At 42.3% G+C, this 22,809-nt stretch overlaps 1 protein-coding gene across 1 annotated transcript in view; it reads left to right on the top strand.

Annotated features, from left to right (window-relative positions):
- Positions 1 to 22,166, top strand: part of wdr21 (WD repeat domain 21) — a 122,494-nt gene extending 100,328 nt beyond the window's left edge. Inside the window, exons 14-15 of the mRNA XM_078563286.1 lie at positions 14,211 to 14,325; positions 21,672 to 22,166. Of these exons, the coding sequence (XP_078419412.1) occupies positions 14,211 to 14,325; positions 21,672 to 21,874 (318 nt within the window). The 3' untranslated portion in view covers positions 21,875 to 22,166. The remainder of the gene's footprint in view (positions 1 to 14,210; positions 14,326 to 21,671) is intronic.
- The last annotated feature ends 643 nt before the right edge of the window (positions 22,167 to 22,809 follow it).

Consider the following 22,809-nt stretch of genomic DNA (forward strand, 5'->3'; position numbering starts at 1 on the left):
CTGAGGCCTCTAAATGCATCCTACCTTTAAATCTGCACATATTTTCCCTCTAATTTTCTCCCCTCCTTTCCTAAAGGATGTAGTTCAGTTTCCAGGCTGCTGGAATCCTCAAGTACTTAGGCAAAATGACCATTCTTCATGTGTTAGTTCAACAGGATTGCACTGCTGACCTGACCTCCCCACCCACATTTTCCACAGGAGTCACTTTGTGTTGGCTGGATGTTACGCATTCAAAACCTGTTTTATTTGAGCATACAAACAGAAGAACCAGCCAAGACTAGCAAACTTCTAGAAAAACTAAAGTCTGAACATTACTCCACTACAGGGAGTCCTCACTTAAAGTTGTGGTTGCTTTCCTGAAAATTGCGGGTTTAAATGAAATGACTTTATGTAGATCATAGATTTTCATAGAAATCAATGTTCGAGCCAAAGTTAGGTTCCTTCGGACATTTCTTGTCCAGAAAAAACAATGTACAAGTTGAAATCTAGCTGAAATAACTTGCAGTACATGACTAAATATAAAATAAATACAATATACAATAAATATAAAATATTTTAAAATACACTCACCTGTAATAAGTACTTTTAGATTGACCAGGCTCCATCTAGTGGCAGAATTTGGTCAACGAAGGTAGCAACTGAAGTCCCAAGACTACCTGCAGCAACTAACTTCTGCCACTAGATGGAACCCAGGACTCCTCTGCGAGTTCAGAAAAGGAGCCAGGAGCAGGGAACAGCTGAAGAGCCGACCGTGGGAACTAAGGTAAGAACAGAGTGCAGGAGGCATCAACAGGAGCAGGGGGAAAAGGGGTGCGGGTGGAATTACTGAGGGAAAGGCCACGTACGCATGTAGGCCACAGAAGAGGAAGTCTGTGGCAAACAACGTTAAAGTGAAACTGGCAATATTAAATGGATATATTGCCAATACTTTATAATGACGTTGAAGTGAGACACATTAAGTGAGTCAACATTAAGCAGGGACCTAATGTATTCATTTTAGCTTGGATCATGTTTTTTTTAATCCATTTATGGAATGTGAGAGCCCTTGGGAAGATGGTGGTGAACCACCATTTTGAACCACTGCAATCCATGTGGCCCAGTCTCCTGGCTACCACATAATTATTTGTATGTTAAGGGTAAAATAGCAATGCACATTTATTACAATACCTTTCCCATACCTAATTTATTCAAAACTTTTCCTTCTGTATAACCTGACACTGCTAAAGGATACTCTTGCCTGTGTGTTGTTATGGCCAGGTAAGAAGTGGTAGAATGGCTTCCCTTTCTTTCCACCTTTGGTTGATCACAACAGGTGCTTTAAAAGAATTTTGCTTGCCAATTCAATGAGTGTTGTTTTGAGAATTCTCCTTAATAGATCCATGCTGGCTCTACTTTATTTAGTCCATTCTTGTCCAAGTGCTTCCCGATTATTGTCTCTGAAAGCTTCCCCAGCACTGACATTAAGGTGGCTGGCCTGCAATTGAGGCTAATCAACAACAACTTGTATTTATATAATGCTTTTAACATCCCAGGCACTTCACAGAAGTATTGTAAAACAATATGATACTGAACCACATGAGATATTAAGGCAGATGACCAAAAGCTTGGTCAAAGAGATAGGGTTTTCTCATCTTTTTTGAACAAGATTGTAACATTTCAAATCTGGATCTTCATTTGGTACCTCCTTCTGATGACATGGCTGAAATTGGTAATTTTCTATAAAAATCCATGGATATATGTCTCGGCATTCCGTGTAGAGTGCACAAGCCTCCACTCCACCTGAATCAACAACATTTGTAAATACTCAAAACTAGGGAAGGAAGCAACTCCAGTTTTCAATTGAAATATTTGAATACTGTGCATGTTTTATTATGAATGCATAAACATATACTTCATTTCAAGAGGCCTGGTGTTTGTAATCAGCTGCAAAGCGAGGATTACGCCATTTACCTCAAAGTAAATCTTACTGAGGGACCTAGTAATCTCTCTGGCGAGAATTTCCCATCTGTCACTGTGCAGTGGTACTGCAACAGATTGCAATGTTCTTTACTAGGAGTTCCTAATGTGGAGCTGGAGTGATGTCCAAACAGACAATCACCTTTAAAAACTTTTACATAGAGCAAAATGATTGGGATGAAGGTTGAAGCTGAAATATGCTGAAAAATCTTAAATATTAAATGATTTTAACATTTTTATCATTAATATTAATATGCGTATAATCCACAATTATAGAATTATTTTTTAGGGTCAGTTCTGTTGTTCATCAAATTTTATTAATCCCATTGCCATTAAAAATTCAGTTATACCTGATTGACCAAACTGCAACATTTTATGGTGTTTCTAATTGTGATGTTGGAGTGAGGATGTTGATGTTCTCACCGATTACAATAGTTGCTGGTTCTGAGGCTAGGGTGGTATGGTCCACAGAACAGCCTGTGGTGGAGCACTGAGTGATAGACTGCAAGTTCAGAATCTCCACGTTATTCTGCACATACATAACCGAGTTGCGCTCAGTATCCAGAGAGGTAAGGATGGCTAACACTGACAGTTCATTGTCAACATACCTCGCCCCACCCTGCCAAACCCGGGCCAATAAACAGATCTGTAAATTTCTGCACTTGGAAAGACACCAGATGAGTAGCTTCAAGAAACATAGGAAAGGAAAAAGCAGAGGGGATGATTAAAGAAAATATTACAATGCTAGAAAAAGAAAGAGCTTTTATATGACCAAAGCCTTGCATTCATATAGAATAAAAACAGGAAGTGCTAGAAAAACTCAGTGTCTCTGGCAGCATCTGTGGAGAGAAAAACAGAGCTAATGATTTGAATCCAATATGACTTTTCGGAGCTGAGGAGAGGTAGAAATTTGATGGGTTTTATGCTGTTGCCAAAAGGGAGAGGGTCAGGTGGAACAAAAGGTCAGGGATAGGTTAGTGAAATTAAATAACAAAGATGTCATGGAACAAAAGGCAAAGGGAGTGGGAATGGTAGTAGTAAAGAAACAAAGCATTGGTCCAGAGTAGGTGTTAATAGCAGAATAAAGCTCTGTCTGAAAGCATAAAACATGAAACCAAGATACAGACTGGCACTTGATGGGGGGGTGGGGGGGAAGCAAAATGGAGGACAGAGCTCATGATCAGAAGTTGTTGAACTTAATGTTGAATCCAGAAGGCTGTAAACTGCTTAATCAGAAGATGAGATGTTGTTCCTCCAGCTAGTGTTGAGCTTCGCTGGAACAATGCAGTAGGCTGAGGACAGAAATATGACAGCAAGATGGTTAATTGAAATGGCAAGTGACCGGAGAGTTAGGGTCATGTTTGTGATCTGAGCAAAAGCTGTTCCACAAAGCAGTCACCTTGTCTGCATTCGGTCTCTCCATAATAGAGGAGACCACATTGTGAGCAGCAAATACAGTAGACTAAATTGAAAGAAATAAAAGTAAATCATTGCTTCACCTGGAAGAATGGTTGGGGCCTTGGACAGTGAGGAGGGAGGAGGTAAAGGTGCAGGTGTTACAACACCTGTGATTGCATGGGAAGGTGCAGTGGGAAGGGGATGAGGTGTTGGGGGTGATAGAGGAGTGGAGTAGGGAACGGTCCCTTTGGAATGCTGACAGGGGAGGAAAGGGGAAGATATGTTTGCTAGTGGCATCATGCTGAAGCTGGCAGAAATGACATGATCCGTTAAATATGGAGGTTGGAGGGGTGGAAAGTGAGGACAAGGGGAACCCTGTCGTGGTTTTTAAAGGGAGTGGTAGGGTTGAGGGTAGGAAATGGGTCGGACACAGTTGAAGGCCCTGTCAACTGCAGGACAAGGAAGGGGCTGGGGGGGAAACCTTGGTTGAGGAGAAAAGAAGATATGTCAGAAGCATTGTTGTGGAATGGAGCATCATCAGAATAAGTGCAATGGAGACAGTGAAACTGGGGGAACGGAATGGACTCCTTAAAGGAAGCCAGGTGTGAATAGAGATAGTCGAGGTACCTGTGGGTGTCAGTGGGTTGTAATGAATATTACTAGACAAGTCTATCCCCAAAAGTGGAGACAGAAAAGTCAAGGAAGGGAAGGGAAGTTTTGGAGGAGATGGACCATGCGAAGCTGAGAACAGGGTGGAACTTAGAAGCAAATTTGATTAATTTTTCCAGTTCCAGGTGAGTGCAGGAAGCAACACTGATACAGTCAATGATGTACCAGAAAAAAAGTGAGTGAGGACACCTGAGTAGGAATGGAACAAGAAATGTTCCACATACCCCACAAAAAGACAGGCTTAACTAGGGTCCATGCAAGTACCCATAGCCACACCTTTTATTTGGAGGAAGTGAGACATGTTAAAGGAGAAATTGTTCAATGAAAGAACATGTTCAGCCAGGTGGAGAAAGGTGATGGTAGATGGGCACTGTTTGGACCATTGTCCAAGGAAGATGTGGAGAGCCCTCAGACCATCCTGGTGGGGAATGTAGGTGTAGAGGGATTTGACTTCCCTAGTGAAGAGGAGGCAGTTAGGGCCAGGAAACTAGAAGTTGTTGAAATGACGTAGGGCGTCAGAAGAATTGCAGATGTAGGCGAGAAGAGACTGGACAAAGGGAGAAAAAAAGTCAAGATAAGATGAAATAAGTTCAGTGGGGTAGGAACAGGCTGAAATGATAGGTTTACCAGGAACAGTCTTGCTTATGGATTTTGGGGAAGGAGGTAGAAGCAGGCTGTATGGGATTTGGGGACTATGAGGTTGGAGGCTGTGGAGGGAAGATCTCCAGAGGTGATGAGGTCAGTGACAGTTCTGGACTGTTTTATTGCATTTATATAGCACTTTTCATGACCACTGGACATCTCTAAGTGCTTTACAGCATTGGTCCTATAGAGAGTGCATCTGAGGAATTGATAATGGAAAGAAGGGAGATGGTGGATGAATTAAACAGGTATTTTGCTTCGGTCTTCACTATAGAGGACACAAGTAACATCCCGGAAACAGCTGTAAATCAGGAAATGGAAGGGAGGGAGGAACTCGGGAAAATTTAATTTAAACCTTTAAGATCCTGAGGGGGTCTTGACAGGGTGGATGTGGAGAGGATGTTTCCTCTTGTGGGAGAATCTGTAACTAGGGGGTCACTGTTTAAAAATAAGAGGTCACTCATTTAAGGCAGAGATGAGAAATTTTTTCACTCAGGGTTGTGAGTCTTTGGAATTCTTCCTCAAAAGGCGATGGACCCAGCAGGACCTGCACCAATATCCTCGCAGAGGTATTCCCTAGCACTGAGGAGGTTTTAAACTAGAGTGGGAAGGGGATGGGAACCTGAGTGGGGAGACACGAGAGGGAAACAAAGGTGGGAATGAAAGACAGAAAAGTAGAAAGCATAAGTGGAAGTGCTAGCAGCAAATAGGGCCATAGGATGTGTAAAAATGTTAAAAAGACAAGTCTAAAGGCACTGTATCCGAAAGCATAGAACATTCACAATAAGGTAGACGAATTAACAGTGCAAATAGATGTAAACAGGTACGATATGATTGCAATTACGGATTGCAGGGTGACCAAGACTGGGAACTTAATATCCAAGGGTACTCGATATTTAGGAATGACAAGCAAAAAGGAGAAGGAAGTGGGGTGGCATTGTTAGTTAAAGTTGAAATCAGTGTGATAGTGAGAGAGGATATTGGCTCAGAAAATCTAAATGTAGAATCAGTCTGGGTGGAGCTAAGGAGCAAAAAGCATTAGTGGGAGTTGTCTATAGGTCTCCAAACAGTAGTGGTAAGGTAGGGGACGGCATTAAACAGGAAATTAGAAATGCATGTAACAAGGGTGCTACAATAATCATGGATGACTTTAACCTACATATAGACTGGGCAAACCAAATTAGCAATAATACTGTGGCAGAAGAATTCCTAGAGTGTGTACGAGATGCTTTTTAGACCAGTATGTTGAGGAACCAACTAGGGAACATGCTATCCTAGATTTGGTTTTGTGCAATAATTAATAATCTTATTGTGCAGAGTCCTTTAAGGAACAGTGGCCATAACATGATAGAATTCTTCAATAGGATGGAAAGTAAAGTCGTCCAATCTGAAACTAGGGTCCTAAATCTAAACAAAGGAAACTATGAAAGTATGAGGTGTGAGTTGGCTATGATAGATTGAGGAACTTCATTATAAGGCGGATAGGCAATAGCTAACATTGCAACAGTTGTACGTTCCTTTCTGGTACAAAAACACAACCATGGCTAACAAAAGAAATTAAGGATAGTATTAAATCCAAAGAGGAGTCATATAAAGTTGCTAGAAAAAGTAGCAAGCTTGAGGACTGGGAGCAGTTTAGAATTCAGCAAAGGAGGACCAATAAATTGATTAAGTGGGGAAAAATAGAGTTTAAGAGTAAACTTGCAAGGAACATAAAAGGAGACTGTAAAAGCTTCTATAAGTATCTAAAAAAGAAAGATTAGTGAAGACAAATGTAGGTCCCTTACAGTCTGAAACGGGAGAATTTATAACAGAGAACAAGAAAATGGCAGAGCAATTAAGCAACTACTTTAGTTCTGTCTTCACAGAGGAAGACACAAATAACTTCCCATGAATGCTAGAGAGCCAAGGGTCTAGTGAGAAGGAGGAATTGAAGGAAATTACTATTACTAAAAAAATAGTGCTGGAGAAATTAATGGAACTGAAATCCGATAAATCCCTAGGGCCTGATAATCTACATCCTAGGGCACTAAAGGAGGTGGTCATGGAAATAGTGGATGCATTGGTTGTCATCTTCCAAAATTCTGTAAATTCTGGAATGGTCCCGGCAGATTGGAGGGTGGCAAATAGAGGAATTACAGACCGGTTAGCCTAACATCAGTCGTAGGGAAAATGCTAGAGTCTATTATAAAGGCTGGGGGAGGTGATGGGGTAGTGGTATTGTTGCTGGGCTAGTAACCCAGAGACCCAGGGTAATGCTGTGGGACCTGGGTTTGAATCCTGCCATGGCAGATGGTGGAATTTGAATTCAATAAAAATCTGGAATTAAAAAGCCCAATGTTGACCATGACACCATTGTCAATTGTTGTAAAAACCCATCAGTTCACTAATGTTTTTTAGGGAAGGACATCTGCTGTCCTTACCTGGTCTGGCCTATATGTGACTTCAGACCCACAGCAATGTGGTTGACTCTTAAATGCCCTTTAAACAAGGGCAATTAGGGATGGGCAATAAATTCTGGCCTAGCCAGCGATATCCACATCCCATGAACGAATTTTTAAAAAGTGATAACAGGGCACTTAGAAAAGATCAGCGGGATTAGACAAAGTTGACATGGATTTATGAAAAGGAAATCAGGGACGTAACTAGCAGAATAGATAAGGGAGAACCACTGGATGTGATGTATTTGGATTTTCAGAAATGTTTTGATAAGAGGTTAGTGTGCAAAATTAAAGCACAAGAGATTGGGGGTAATATATTGAGAATTGGTTAGCAGACAGGAAACATAAAGGAATAAATGGGTGTTTTTCGGAGTGGCAGGCAGTGACTTGTGGGTTACCACAGGGATCAGTGTTTGGGCCCCAGCTATTCACTATATATATCAATGATTTGGATGAGGGAACCAAATGAAATATTTCCAAGTTTGCTGACAACACGAAACTTGGTGGGAATGTGAGTGGTGAGGAGGATGTAAAGAGGCTTCAAGGTGATTTAGACAGGTTGAGTGAGTGGGCAAATACATGGCAGATGCAGTATAACGTGGATAAGTGTGAAGTTATCCACTTCGGTAGGAAAAACAGAATGGCCGAGTATTGTTTAAATGGTGATTGATTGGGAAATGTTGACTTACAAAGGGACCTGGATGTCCTTGTACATCAGTCACTGAAAGCAAGAATGCAGGTGCAGCAAGCAGTTAAGAAGGCAAATGACATGGTGGCCTTCACTCTAAGAGGACTTGAGTGCAGGAGCAAGGGTATCTTATTGCAGCTGTACAGGGCCTTAGTGAGACCACACCTGGAGTATTGTGTGCAGTTTTGGTCTCCTTACCTAAGAAAGGATCTGCTTGCCATAGAGGGAGTACAGTGAAGGTTCACCAGAGTGATTCCTGGGATGGCAGCATTGTCATATGAAGAGAGATTGGGTCGACTAGGCCTGTATTCACTGGAGTTTAGAAGAATGAGAGGGGATCTCATGAAACATATAAAATTCCGACAGGACTGGACAGACTGGATGCAGGGATGGTGTTTCCTCTGGCTGGGCAGTCTAGGACAAGGGGTCACAGTCTCAGGATACAGGGTAGGCCATTTAGGACTGAGATGAGGAGAAATGTCTTCATTCAGAGGTTGGTGAACCTGTGGAATTCTCTACCACAGAAAGCTGTGGAGGCCAAGTTGGCGTTAGGTAGAGGTTCAGCCATGATCATATCGAACAACAGCTCGAAGGGCTGACTGAGCTACTCCTGTTCCCATTTTCTATGTTTCGAGTGCTAAAATATGCCCCCTGGATAATCTATCATGGTTGTAAGAGAATTGATCCAGATGGATTTTAAGTTCATGACTGTGTCCTTGTGTGGCTCCCCTGATCCTATTTATTGTACCATGGGTGAGAATAGCTTAACTGCCCTGGAGCCCTGCCTTACTGCTTGTGTGCATCACCCAGGGTCCTTCCTGTGTCGGTCAACATAGTTTTAATTAAACGGGGAAAGTCTACAGTGAGATATATATTTAACTTATTTGTTATATATGAATGTGTGATGCTTTGAATTGTTTTGGAATGAAGATACTGTTATGATCCTCTTGGAAATCAACAAACCAAAACTACCGAATTTATCAAACGAACCCAACTCAACACCAGTAGATAAAATTTCACTTCTTATAACTTTAACAATCAAATCACAATCAACATAAACATGAATTAATTGAGAAATCTCAGTCAATGTATATTATAAATTACACATTAAGTAACAGATACAACAAAGATAGATCTCACAGATTTACTAGGCAGTCCAGTCAGCATATAAAGCACCAATTTTAGCCACGAAGTCCTGCAAGACTCTGATCTTCCTTAGGTAGAATTTCAGCTCCTTTTCTCTAAATATTTAGCTGGCGATTTTCATCGAATAGCAGCTTGCTATCAACCTGAGTTCCACAACCTCCAACAAAATGGCGTACTTCACCAAAACCACTTCAGCTCTACTCACAATGGTCTTGATGGAGTGTATTCGTCAGTATTACATTTATCCGAATTTTCAGTAATAGCCCTGTGCACTGTATAGCCCTGTCCCTGTCTGGTCAATAACTTTAAGCAACAGAAAAAGCTGCACTAACCTATTATTTGCCTATTGCAAGCTCCAGACTTTGTTTCCTTCAGCTTACCTGCATTGCACCACTGGGTGGTGTGAGCTTGGATGGCTCTGTATTTTCTTCTGGTTTAAACCAGTTTCAGTTTCCCCAGAAACCTGAAGTTTCAGTTTCCCTGTTCAGTTAGGGGATAAAAATACAAGCTTTGAAACCAGGGTCAGTGCACCCAACAGAACATGCAGTGAGCTCATGTTTCAAGGAAATATGCAAAAATGCATTTATTCACACCAAGAAACTATCACAGTAGACATCTGAGTTAAACTCTGTTTCACTGTATATAGAGGGTGGAATTTTCCGTGCCCGTTGGCGGTGGGTGTCGTGGCGAACGTGTGTGAACAATATGGCAGGAAAATCAGTTTCATGCCATTGTGAAACATGTTTACAATCGTCCATTCCGTCCATCAATGGCGGGCCACATTTCCCACTGCCAGACATCGGGAAATTCATTGTAATACACCTGCATAAGCCCAGTTCACTGGAATCATCTCCCCACATCAAATTTACTGCCCATGTCAGTGGGAAAACATACCGGTGCAGAACACATGTTGACAAGTGTAACGTGCAGAGGTTGGGACTTACCATCAGGGCCTTGCTCACATCGCGAATATCCAAGGAGCAGAAGATGCTGCAGCCTGACAGCAACAAGACCCTGGTGGAACATCCATCGCATACTGGGTGGATTCTCATGGACATGCTCCGCCACAAAGCAGCTCATGGAAGGTGGAAGATCAGCATTGAGGATCTGCTTTGGGACATCAGTCTTGGCCCTGGTCTGCTACAGATGATCGTCGAGGCAGTGGAGAGGAAAGTCTAGGTTTGACAGGGAGAGGAAGGTGTTTCGGGGCAGTGAGATTGGGAAGGGGGGAACAAAGGTGTTGAGGGGGTGATGTTGAGAGGGGGAACGTAAGTGTTGGGGGTGAGGTTGGGAGAGGGGAATGAAGATGCCAGGGTTGAGGTTGGGAAGGGGGAACAAAGGTGTTAGCGATGTGGATTTGGGGTTACGAAGGTGTCGGGGATGTGGTTGTGGGGGAATGGGGGAGAATAGGGCAACTGGGGAGGTCGATGTAAGGGCGGAGGAAGGTGTAAGGGAAGGAATTTGGAGGGGGAAGGAATCGGGAGGAGAGGAAGGAGCCTGGAGGGGGGAAGGAGTAAGGGTGGAGGAAGAAGTAAGTGTGGAGGAAGGAGTCAGGAAGGGGGAAGAAGTAAGGGTGGAGGAAGGAGTCAGGAAGGGGGAAGAAGTATGGGTGGAGAAGGAGTCAGGAAGGGGGAAGAAGTAAGGGTGGAGGAAGGGGGAAGGAGTTTTGAGGGGGGAAGGAGTTCCAAGGGGGAAGGGGTAAAGGGGGAGGTCCAGGTGAACGTGCAAGGGAGCTTCTGTGGAGTTGATGACTACCTCCTGGGGAGCAAACTCAGGGTAGGAGTGGTAGGAGGGAATACTGAGAATGAGAGAGGGCAGAGTGAGCTGATAGGGTGGGAAGGTGAGGGTGCGACGATATCGGTAGAAGGGCCAGCGAGGATGGTTAGTGGGGACCCAGAGGCAGAAATGGACACTTGCAGTGGGAAGGAGGTGATCACAGAGGTTAATGTGGATCGAGGTGGGATTTTCAGGAATGTAGGGAAGGTGGGCATCCCCGAAAGAAAAGGGTTATGGCTGGTAGGTGAGGGTGGGGAGATGGAAGCTGATGCCAGGGGGATCAACAGTGATGGGGGAAAGGATGATTTTGGGAGGAAAAAGGACGGGGGAGCTAAAGCAGAATGTTACACGCACCATGCTTGCAAATCCGAAAGTAAAAGGAGACTTGTGGTGGGCAGGAACAGGTGCTGCATGGGAGTGTGATCAGTGGGTGGGCAACTCAAATGGACAACTGAAAGAAAACCCCAGCAGGCAACATTGAAAATGCTCAGGACATTGAGGTGAGTGTGATGGAAGAAGGATCTGCGTTAGTGGGAGAGTGCTTGCACAAGGCTCCACACACATTTCTCCCTCCAGAATCACTCGTGGGCTGGTTGCATGCAGCTGAACTGCTAGTGAGGGTGGATACAGTGGAAGCACTCGCGAAGTCTGTAAATGAAGCTGAAAGACACCATTACACAATATTCAGCGAAAGTAATATACTTTCAGTTTATAAAGTGACAAAATGTGTTCACCCGTGCAACCAACTGTGATCAGAATTTATTAACTTTGCTAGACCTAACACTTCTAGATGCTACCCTGACATCTACAGCAGGGGTGGAGACATGGGATCATAGGCCCGATTACTCACGGACATATTGGACTTTTAAGTAAGACATCTGTTTTTATAAGAAAGGACCTACAAGCAAAAGTTGCCTGAGACTGTAACTACTTGCTGGAAAATTCCTATGTGGATTGCGCATGACCAAATAGTCCAGAGAACAGAATGTCACACCTAAAAAGGTATCAAGGCCTACTTCAGACAGAGACGCTTCAAAGGAAGAGATGCAATGCAAATTCTGAACTATAATCTCCTGTGGTTGCGGAGATAATGAAGGCTGATTACCATCTCAGCAGAAACCATCTCCTGTTGAGTAATACCCCAGACTGTGGACATGATCTGAGTTGAAAGAAAGCAGTTTCTGGGCAAAAGACATATTTGTTTTTCCCTTCCAGGAACACGCAAGATAAAGAGTTAAAAGCCAACTGTAACCCTGGTCTCTGTGTGCTAGTTTTGGTGTTCTGTTCTGGTGCTAGAGTGTGCTGTGAAGGTCACAACTGAAGAACATCAACTAGACATCCCTGCGCTGGCATGTAAAAAAGTCTCTCTCTCTGATTGCTGGAGGCAACTCATTAGTCAGCTAAGCCGCAGTGGAAAAGGAAACAGGACAACTCCTTTCAGCTACCTGCAGAACCAAGTATCTCCAAACCAACGACTCAACTGCCAAAGCCAGCTCCACCAGAATCATCCAACTTAACGGCCACTATGTTTTACCATCTACTCCTCATGAACAAGCCAAAGACTGATTTGTATATCATTTTTAACTTTTATTTTTAGACTTGCTTCTAATTTGTGTGTATGTGTCCTGCGTCTTTATTATTTTTTCTCACGTTTTAGTAACTAATAAACTCACTCTTTCTTTGACTCAAGAAAGCCTGGTTAAATTGGCTCTTTTTAAAATATAAATACATATGGAGACCTCCATACATGCTCATGTGGCCACCACTTTATCAGAGAGCAGGCGGATGCACTCCTCTGACTCACGTACCACTCTGTTGAGGGCTTCCAAAGCTCTGCGTGATATTCCCCCACCTTTTGCTGACTCTCCACGATGAGTTGGAAGGCCGAATCCAGAGGCTCGTCATCCGACTCAGACCTCTCAGATACCCATTCCCCAACAGTCCTCCGAGTGCTGGGGAGCTCGGCTGAAGCTACCTCCTCCTGCTGCTCCTTGTCCATACGGTGACCACCAGATTGTGAATTTGAACCTGCTCTAGATCTAGGTCCCACAGAGGTGTGTGTCTCTGCACTGGTGGAGAGTGTGGGTAAGCGACGTGACGGATCTTCCAGGCTGCCTATTTCCAGCTCATCAATGGACGAAGTGTCCTCTTGGCTGGAGGTGAGGACATGGATGGAGCTGAGGGACTAGCTGACTGAGGGTGTCAGTTGCTTGGCAGAGCTCCCTGTGAACCAAAGTAAAGATAATTAGTGCATGGTAGCAGAGTTGAAAGCAGGAGAGGGAGCACTCACATTTGCATTGAGAGGGGGATGATGTGGTGCAGGATCTTCATGTGGGCGTTCACCCCCAACCTCACCGTCGTCACAGGCACAGTCCACTTCCTCATGAATCAGCGCGATGCCACACTCCTCAGAGTGAGTGAGAGCCGAATATGGGCCACTCCACCCACGGCCTGGGACATCTCCCTGCTGCTTTGAACCAGCTCCTCTGCATGAAAACAGATGGCGAGTGTGAGCAAGACACATGGCACTGCGTGGAATGTTTGTGTGGTGAGCGGAGCCATGGACGGGATGAGGATGCAAGCTCGAGAGGATATGAGCCTGATAGCGATATGAGGCTGTGTATGAGAATTAGTGGTATTGTCCCTTGAGGTGTGAGATCCCTGTGGATGTGTGATGCGTTTGTAAGTGTGTGAGTTGAGAGTGATGAGAAGAGTGACTTTCTCTGGCGGAACAGATGAGGCCATTTATCCTCTTTCAGCACTGGGTGGCTGTCCTCTTTTTGCAGGGCGTTGGCGCTGACCACCACTGCCACTGCCTCCCATGCTGAATTGATAACCTTGCTTCCTGGCGTTCGTCCAGACCGGGGGTAAAGGACATAATGCCGGCTTCCACGGCTTCCAAAAGGCGTTCCATGGACGCGTCACTGAATTGGGGGGCAGTAATCTTCTTGGGGCCATGTCTTCTGTGCAGCCGTCCTGGGCTGGAAGCACTTTTGAGCGCGAAGCTGCACTTTAACTATGGTGCCTAGCGTGAGGAAGTGGCGATATGACGAACGAGAGCCCGCCCGCCTTTGAAACAATATTTCCCGGGAATGCATGATTAATGAGGCGGGATTGTGACGATACGGCATGAAAAGCCGCCATTGCGGCCGACGGGTAAAACATTCTTTTTCCCATCCATTACCACACTTAGTGCAAACTTGTGACCATTCCGCCCAGAGTATAACCCTTGTGCTATTTTCTTGCTAATCTGCTTGAACACTATTCTAATCTTATGCCACAAATTTTTGTTTCAAATATAACATGTACTTTGAGTAGATTTAAAATTAAATCTTGTATGCTCCCAAAATCCTGACATGGTAATATATTTCACCAAATCCTGACATGGTAATATGTTTCACCAAATCCCGACATGGTAACATGTTCCACTGTTAAAATGGCTTGCAGTACTGGCAATCATGAATTTGATATTCATAATGTACTGTTTCTTTCAGATTAAGCTTTGGGACTTAAGAATTGCAAGATGTATTAAACAGTATGAAGGTCATCACAATGAATATGCTTATCTCCCAATCCATGTTCATGAAGAAGAGGGTATTCTTTTAGCTGGTAAGTGCTTCCTTTTGCTTATTTTCACCCCTCTGGTATAGGAGATTTTTAAAAAAGATTTGGCTGAATGCTGGAAAATCCGGAGTGTGTAACGCCAACCAAAGCTTTCTCTGTCAGAATCAGATGTCCAGGATCTAATTTATGTAATTGATTACTTTACAGCTAGCTAGATATACATTATTTCTGAAATGCTACCGCTGCAAAAATTACCTGTGTGTAAATTTTAAATGTAAATGAAAAATGCATCAAACTATAAGAGACTATTAATCCACAATACTTTGTGAAAGAATTAGGAAATTAGTTTGAGGCAGTGGTAAAACCTGGTTAGCACAGTAGCATTAGACAGAACATCCTCTCTATATGTATGCATAAAACAATTATCTGATAAGAGAAGCATTAAAAGCAATAACAAAAGGAGGAAAGCAAGGTGGAGAGGCGGAGCGGTTCCAGAGCTTAGGGACCAGTAGCTACCACTGCTTGAGTGATTAAAAGTGGAGATGCTCAAGAGGCCAGAATTGGCGCATAGAAATCTCAAAGGATTATGGGACTAGAGCAGATTACAGATAGAAAGGGGCAAGGCCATGGAGGGATTTGAAAACAAGGACAAAATTTTTTAAAATTTAAGGTTTTAATTGCTTAACCGGAAACCAATTTAGGTCAACCTGCACAGGGGTAATAGGTAAACAAAATTTGGTGCAAGTTAGGACTCAAACAGCAGAGTTTTGGATTTGCAGTGAATAGAATGTGGGAGGCCAGCTAGGAGTATGTTGGAATAATTAAGTGTGCAGGTAAGAAATTCATGAATTTCTTATCAGCAGAAATGAACTAATGCAGGGGTGGATTAGGCGATATTATGGAAGTGGTAATAGGTGATCTTAGTAATGACACAAACATGTGGTTGAAGGTTCAGAAAATGCTAGTTTTTAGAGGGAGTGAATTGCTCTTTGAGGCAGGACCAAAAATTTGGGAACACACTGTGCTTCAATACTTCCTTCAACATTTTATAAATGTTGAGATTGCTAGATCAATTTGCATTAACTACTAAGTGAAAATTGTAGATGAGATACATCTCAATGCATTTTTTTTACAAGATATTGCTGTCAGTAAAACAGCTGTTTACAAGGCTCTCTATTTCAACGGTCATGTGTTGGTCTCGCTATAGGTGTGTGCAAGCTTACCTTCGGCAATATTTTTTATTCTTACTCAGCCCATCCCATGTTTCTCAGAGAGTTACATGTTTGCATGGAGAAGTCTGCATACTTGGCCTGTCATTTGGCATGAATAACTTTAATACCCACCAAGCATGGAGGACAACTTAATTACAGATGAGGAAGGCCATTATCCTTAGCTTAGTTCATCCGTCCAGAAACACCCTATATTTTACCCATACATCCAATCACTCTGCCCCACTGCAGTGTCTGATTGTTTCTTGGATCATTCCAGCATTTTGCTTCCACTACTCTATTCCATGTATTGGTCTTTTTACTTTGTGTAAAAAAAACTAACTTATTTATGTCACTGTTATTTATTTACTAAATTGAACCTATAACTATTTGTCCCGCTGCCACAATTTAATTTGAAGTAATACTCAAGGTTTATCTTTTCCATACCCTAATTATCTCATACTATAAGGTTGCCTCTTTCCTAATAACATATCAGTCTTGTTGCATTTCTCCACCATTACCAGCATCTGAATAAGAGAGGACAAGCCTTTCACCAATCCCTCAACTATATCAAAGCACTTCACAACCAAAGTAGTATCTCTTGAAATATACTCACATTGTAAAGTAGGGAAATGCAGCAGCTGATTTCAACATAGCAAGGTCCCACAAACAACAATGAGATGAATGCTTGACTAAATTGTTGTTAGTTGTGATGTTTGAGGGACAAATGTTGGTTAGGACAATTGCCCCACTCATCTCAAGTGCAATTAGGGATGGGCAATAAATGCTGGCCTAGTCTGTGGATGCTAATCCCATGGATGAATTTTTAAAAAATAAAGGTAACAGCTGGACTTGCCATGGATGACTAAAGGTAAGAAACAACAAAAAACTAAAATAATAACATTCAAAAATGGAAAAAAATAGCACCGATCCTGATGAATGGGCAAGATATAAAGGACCAGAAAGAGCGATAGAGATACAAAAATGTAGTATGAAAGGAAACTTGCAAGGGAAATTAAAATCAACACAAAAACATTTTTACAGTTATCTTAGGAGAAAGGCTGGGAGCATCGTGGACTTCTGGAAAAATTGATAATGATGACATTGTCAGTGAAAATAAGAAAATGGCAGACATGCTCACATCAACATTTAGAGTGAGGAAGAGGTCAGCATGTCAGATCTCCCAAGGAAACTAATATTTAATCAGGGCCAGGGTCTCAGCAAAATTAACATAAGCAAAATAGCAGTAATTAAGAAAATAATGGCACTAAAGAGTACAGATCCCCAGATAGTTTCACCCCCACGGTTTTAAACAAAATAATAAGAACATCGCAGATACCATAATCCTCCAATGTTCTCTCAGTTTGGGAACCATTCCTTTGGTCTGCTGTTTAGAAAGGGTGGATTATATTGACCAATTAACGGTTATCAGTGGTTGGGAAATTACTAGAGGCTATATTTAAGGGAAGGGTGACTGAACATCTTGAAAGTTTTCAGCTGATCAGAAAAACACAGCTCAGGTTTGTAAAGGGTACGAGATTGAATTTTTTTGAAGAGATGACTAACGTAGTGGGGAGGAGAATGTCTATGTATATTATGTAGATGGTCTTTCAGAAGGCATTTGAGAAAATTCCTCACGAGACTATTAGTTCAAGTTGAAGCTTAAGGAATTGGAGGCAAACTATTGATTTGAATAGGAAATTGGCTGAGTAGCAGGAGATAGTAGGGATAATTGGTAGGATGTGACTAGCGGTGTCCTGAAGGAAACTATTTTGGGGAACAGGTAAAGCAGACTAGGATAAAAACAGAGAAACTATAAAGCTCTGTATTTACGCTGTAAAGTATTTTATCCAGTTCTGGTCATCATGCTTTTGGAAGGATGTGAGGGCCTTTGAGAGGATGCAGAGGAGATTTACCAGAATGGTTCCAGGAATGAGAGATTTTAGCTAAAAGGCTAGGTTGGGGAAGTTCTCAATGAAGCAAAGAAAGTTGAGGGGAGATTTGATGGAGGTGGGTGAGATTATGACATCTTAGATAAGGTAGACAAGGAGAACCTGTTCTCATTAGTAAATAGTACAAGGACAAGGAGTCACAGATTTAAGATTCTGGCAAGAGAAAAGGGGGGATGTGAGGAAGAACTTTGTTTACGCAGCAAATGGTAATGACCTGGAACTCGCTGCCTACGATGGAAGCAGAGGCAATGATTTCAAAATGAAATTGAATGGATGATTGAGGGGAAATACACTTGCAAGGCCATGGAAATAGTGCCGACTGGATTGAACTACAGAGAGCCAGAATGGACTCGATGGCCTGAATGGCCTCCTGTGCTATAAGGACTCTATATTAGTTCTGCTAGTTAGGTAATCTAGTGTTAACAGAATCCAGACCGGTTGGTGCTCCTCCAACATCCAGTATCCCAGTTGTCCCCTATTTATATGTTTTTTTGAAAAACCAATAATCAGTAAAATAAATTAACAATTAAGAGGGGCAACAGCGCCTGATGGGGAACACAAACGCACAAATAAAACTTTCAAAGGAAATTTATGTAATCAAATTAAAATGTCATTCCCGGGGCTGATGATTGAAAAGGCTTACAAAGAGGGTCCTCGTTCCTCCTGCCCCACCACCCCTTCCTCCTCCCTCTTCCTCCCCCCACCCACCTTCCTCCCCCCCACCCCCCTTCCTCCCGCCCCACCCCCTATTTAATCCCGAAGATACTTGAGGGTTTTCCCCCCAAAAAATAGGTGACATAAACTTATCTCTAGCAAAAGTTAACTAGCATTTTAGTGATGCAGGAGTAGGTGACTCTGTGTTTGCCTGCCCAAGTGAAATATAATGCTGTCATTTTCCTATTCATGTGTAGAGCATGCGTAGAGCATACAGAAGGGTGAGTGCTGAAATTGTGTCCAATAATTGGAAGGAAACTAGAGACATTGTCAAAGATTTGGATTGTTGAAGTGTGAACCTAGGAGCCAAGAATGTAGGCATTGTTCTGCCTTTTACGTGCCCCTGCCAGGTGTGTTTCCGGTGGGGTGGGGGAGGCACATAAAATAGGTTGGGTGCCCAACCCATCGCATTCCTACCCCCCTCGAGCTTATCCCCATAATATAGGGGAAAGCCGGGCGCTGAAATCAGCAGCCTGCCTGCTATATTCAAACACATTCAAGGGTCAATTAAGCTTCTAACCTCCCCAGTGAGGCGCAAAAGTACATTGCCCTTGTTTAGCCTGCCTGCAGTGCGTTATGACTGCAGGCAGCTGATGTGGAGTGGATCGGCTCCACGCCGCCTTTGTTTCATGGGGGCAGGGCTGGGGGGTGGAAGGGGGCAAGTCTTCCACCCCCCCACCCCCCTCTTCTTTTTCAGCCCATTGAGTCTGAGTCTGACTTGACAGTGTTCCTCTGGTATAAGTTTGAAGGTCCTTCTGGATTTAAATCCAGTTTAAGACACTTGACCTCACAGACAAGGACCATACTTGATTACTGATGCTGAAGTGAACTCTAGCCAGGGTTCTACCAATTTCATATTTATCCCTGAGCTGGAGAAATAAAAGTAAACTAAAATTCACTGTCTTCTGCTGATAAGTATGAAGTGTGCAGATGTGGGCTTGCAATCAATTGATTGACTCTAGCAGTCAAGCATCTACCTCCATTCTGGATGCTAATGTGAATTTAACTCTATCTGCTAAGTACTGGTGATACGTTGGACATGTGGAGAGTTAAAGGTTAACAGTCAAACTTCTTTTTGCCATGGAGCACCAGACTTTCCAAGATGAGCAGGATTGCTTTGAAATGCCATGAAGAGAAAGCTGGCCTTTCTTGTTGCTTTCAGACTCTGTTATTTCCTTGCACAGGCACCCTTCATGTATATGTGACAGTGATGAAGTTAGCAATGGGTGATTACTATCATAACCCCTAAGGTTGTACTTCACTATAGTTAATGGAAAAACAAAAGCAGAATTACCTGGAAAAACTCAGCAGGTCTGGCAGCATCGGTGGAGAAGAAAACAGTTGACGTTTCGAGTCCAATGACCCTTCAACAGAACTGAGTGTAGTTAGGAGAGGGGTGAAATATAAGCTGGTTTAAGGTGGGGGGCGGGGGGAGAGAAGTTGAGGGTGGGGTGGTTGTAGGGACAAGCAAGCAGTGATAGGAGCAGAGAATCAAAAGATGTCACAGACATAAGGATCAAGGAGGTGTTGAAGGTGGTGATATTATCTAAGAGAATGTGCTAATTAAGAATGGATGGCAGGACACTCAAGGTACAGCTCTAGTGGGGGTGGGGTGGAAAGATTGACAAGGTATTAGTTCTAGATTTAAAAATAATGGAAATAGGTGGGAAAAGAAAAATCTATATAAATTATTGAAAAAAACAAAAGGGAGGGGGAAGAAACGGGGTGGGGATGGGGGGAGGGAGTTTAAGATCTAAAGTTGTTGAATTCAATATTCAGCCCGGAAGGCTGTAAAGTGCCTAGTCGGAAGATGAGGTGCTGTTCCTCCAGTTTGCGTTGGGCTTCACTGGAACAATGCAGCAAGCCAAGGACAGACATGTGGGCAAGAGAACAGGGTGGAGTGTTAAAATGGCAAGCGACAGGGAGGTTTGGGTCTTTCTTGCGGACAGACCGCAGGTGTTCTGCAAAGCGGTTGCCCAGTTTGCGTTTGGTCTCTCCAATGTAGAGGAGACCGCTTACCAGTTTATATTTCACCCCTCTCCTAACTACACTCAGTTCTGTTGAAGGGTCATTGGACTCGAAACGTCAACTCTTTTCTTCTCCACCGATGCTGCCAGACCTGCTGAGTTTTTCCAGGTAATTCTGTTTTTGTTTTTGTTTTGGATTTCCAGCATCCGCAGTAGTTTTTTGTTTTTATATCTATAGTTAATGGATCCTTCCACCTATGTTTGTAGGAAGATAACTGTGATAAAGCCTGTTCTTCAGAGAGGTTAAAAACAATTAGGTCATAATGTTTTATTTAAGAAAAGCAGGTTGTGTAAACAACTACAATGGTTTTCACACAGTCTGTCTTCAGAGGATTCAGGAACTGATAAACCATGAGATGTACCTTTGATGTTGGCAAAATCTGATGTACAAAGGACCGTGGTTGTCAGCTGATAGAACTTGAATCTGAAATCCATTGTCTGATTGAGTTGAGCTGAACTCTCATTCTAGGTACAGATATAGTCTGTAGTATCGTATATGGAGCAGTGAAACATAATAGAAAGGAGATTAACTGCTGGAGTAATGTAGTTTGCATTGCAGTTCAGCCACATAGTTTGCAAAAAGTCCTTTTTTACCTGTAAATCTCTCACTATTTCAAGGCAAAGTACTATTTTATTTCATTTTTATAGAAGTTCTTTAGGTATTGGTTTTTTATCTGTTCAAAGTTGCAAATGTTTCTACAGTGTGTAAATTAACAGATCAACATGTGAAAAGTTTGTTGCAGCTAAGAGTTGGTTACTTTACCATTCTGTTTATCCTGAGAGCCACGAAACCCAAAGTAACATTCAGCATTCTCTTTGACTTTATCTACTTGTTCAAACCTACAAATAATTTAAAACTTAAAAATAATTTTAAAATGTTGAGATCCTGAGGAAGTATTATATAGGCTCTTAGTCTAGTTCACAGAATGAGCTTACACCAGGAAAGAACATCCTTCCAAACAGCTTCCCAATTCTACTTCACAACTCCTGCAAATCATACATTCCCAGCAACAGATATCTCCCAGAAAGGGCCCAGAACCAAAGACAATGCAAAAACAAGACTGCGGAAATTGGAAATCTGAAATAAAAACAGAAAATGCTGGAAATACACAGCAGGTTAAGCAGCATCTGTGGAGAGAAAAACAAATTTAACATTTCAGGTTGATGACCTTTCATTCTAATAAAACATCATTGACCTGAAGGATGAACTATTTCTCTCCCCACACATGACCTGTTGAGTATTTCTAGCATTTTCTGCTTCCAAAAGGCAATACCCTAGACTGTCACCCGGTATCCCAACCCACAACTTTAAGGGCAAAAGAATTATGATATAAAAGTAGTAACTAAGAAATATTCTAGAAAAAGTTAATGAACACTTTTGCTGTTCTGGATCTATCTAGTAACTAAAGGAAAGGTAATTCCTTTCTGTTTATAGTATCAGTTCTGTCTGATACCATTGATTTATTTCATTCTGTCTGTTTATTTTGCAGTTGGACAGGATTGCTACACACGAATCTGGAGTCTACGTGATGGCTGCCTCCTTCGAACAATTCCATCTCCTTACTCTGCTTCAAATGACTCAATTCCCAATATAGCTTTTTCTTCACAATTGGGAGGGAGAGGTGGTGTACCTGGTCTATTGATGGCAGTCAGACACGATCTGTATCACTTCTCATACAGCTCCAATCACTGACTGGATCAGTGGAAGAAGAAGAAGAATCACACATCACCCATTCCAAGACTGATCCATCAATAATGAGAGATTTAGCAGGTTAACCAGTACTTTGAAGAAAAAGGGTTGCAAACTTCAGTGCCTTTTTCTATCTTTACTCCGGCAGTGACGGCTAAATATTTTTCTTAAATATCAGCGGAAAGAGCATGTTGTGTTTACAAGAGGATACACAGCCAGTGATTTAAACTGATGTTCTGAATGGAATATTGTATTATGCTGGTTAGTTGTAAATTAAACTAACCAATGAACAGTTTGCTTATGTTTTGGTGGATTATAACTGGCTCATTAATATTTTGGCAGATTATACAGATTGGACAATGGTAATTAATTAATGGTAATTAACAGCAAGCCTCAAACACCACACTTAGTGAAATTTGTGTCATCTGCATATAGTTCCTGCTTAAGGATTGAGTGGGCGAGTGAGAATGTTTTATTGTATAAAAGCAAAATTCTGTGGAAAGTTCTGAAGAAGTCATATGTGACTCAACAATAACGGTTTCTCTCTCCACAGACACTGCCAGACCTGTTGAGTAATATCAGCACTTTCTGTTTATATTTCAGATTTCCAGCATCCACAGTATTTTGTTTTTGTTTTATTATATACTTGTGCTACACTTTTTTAAAACATGTTTCAAAAAAAGTTTGAAATTAAACAGGAAAAAGAAATGGACAAATGTTACTGTGGTGTACCAGAACAGTACATCAGTAGTGTTACAGACTGAGACGGGAGGAGTGCGCAGTCAATTCTAGCTTCACATTTCCAGAAGTCGTAACAATAGTTTAAATATCTAACTCTCCCAGAAAACTGGCCAATTGTTTACCTTTGATACTGTTATGCCAAGCATAAAAATATCCTAACCAGACTTCTTTTGGTAAACACAAAAAAACAATTAATT

This window comes from Cetorhinus maximus, chromosome 18, assembly GCF_964194155.1.
Source record: "Cetorhinus maximus chromosome 18, sCetMax3.hap1.1, whole genome shotgun sequence".
Classification (NCBI taxonomy): domain Eukaryota; kingdom Metazoa; phylum Chordata; class Chondrichthyes; order Lamniformes; family Cetorhinidae; genus Cetorhinus; species Cetorhinus maximus.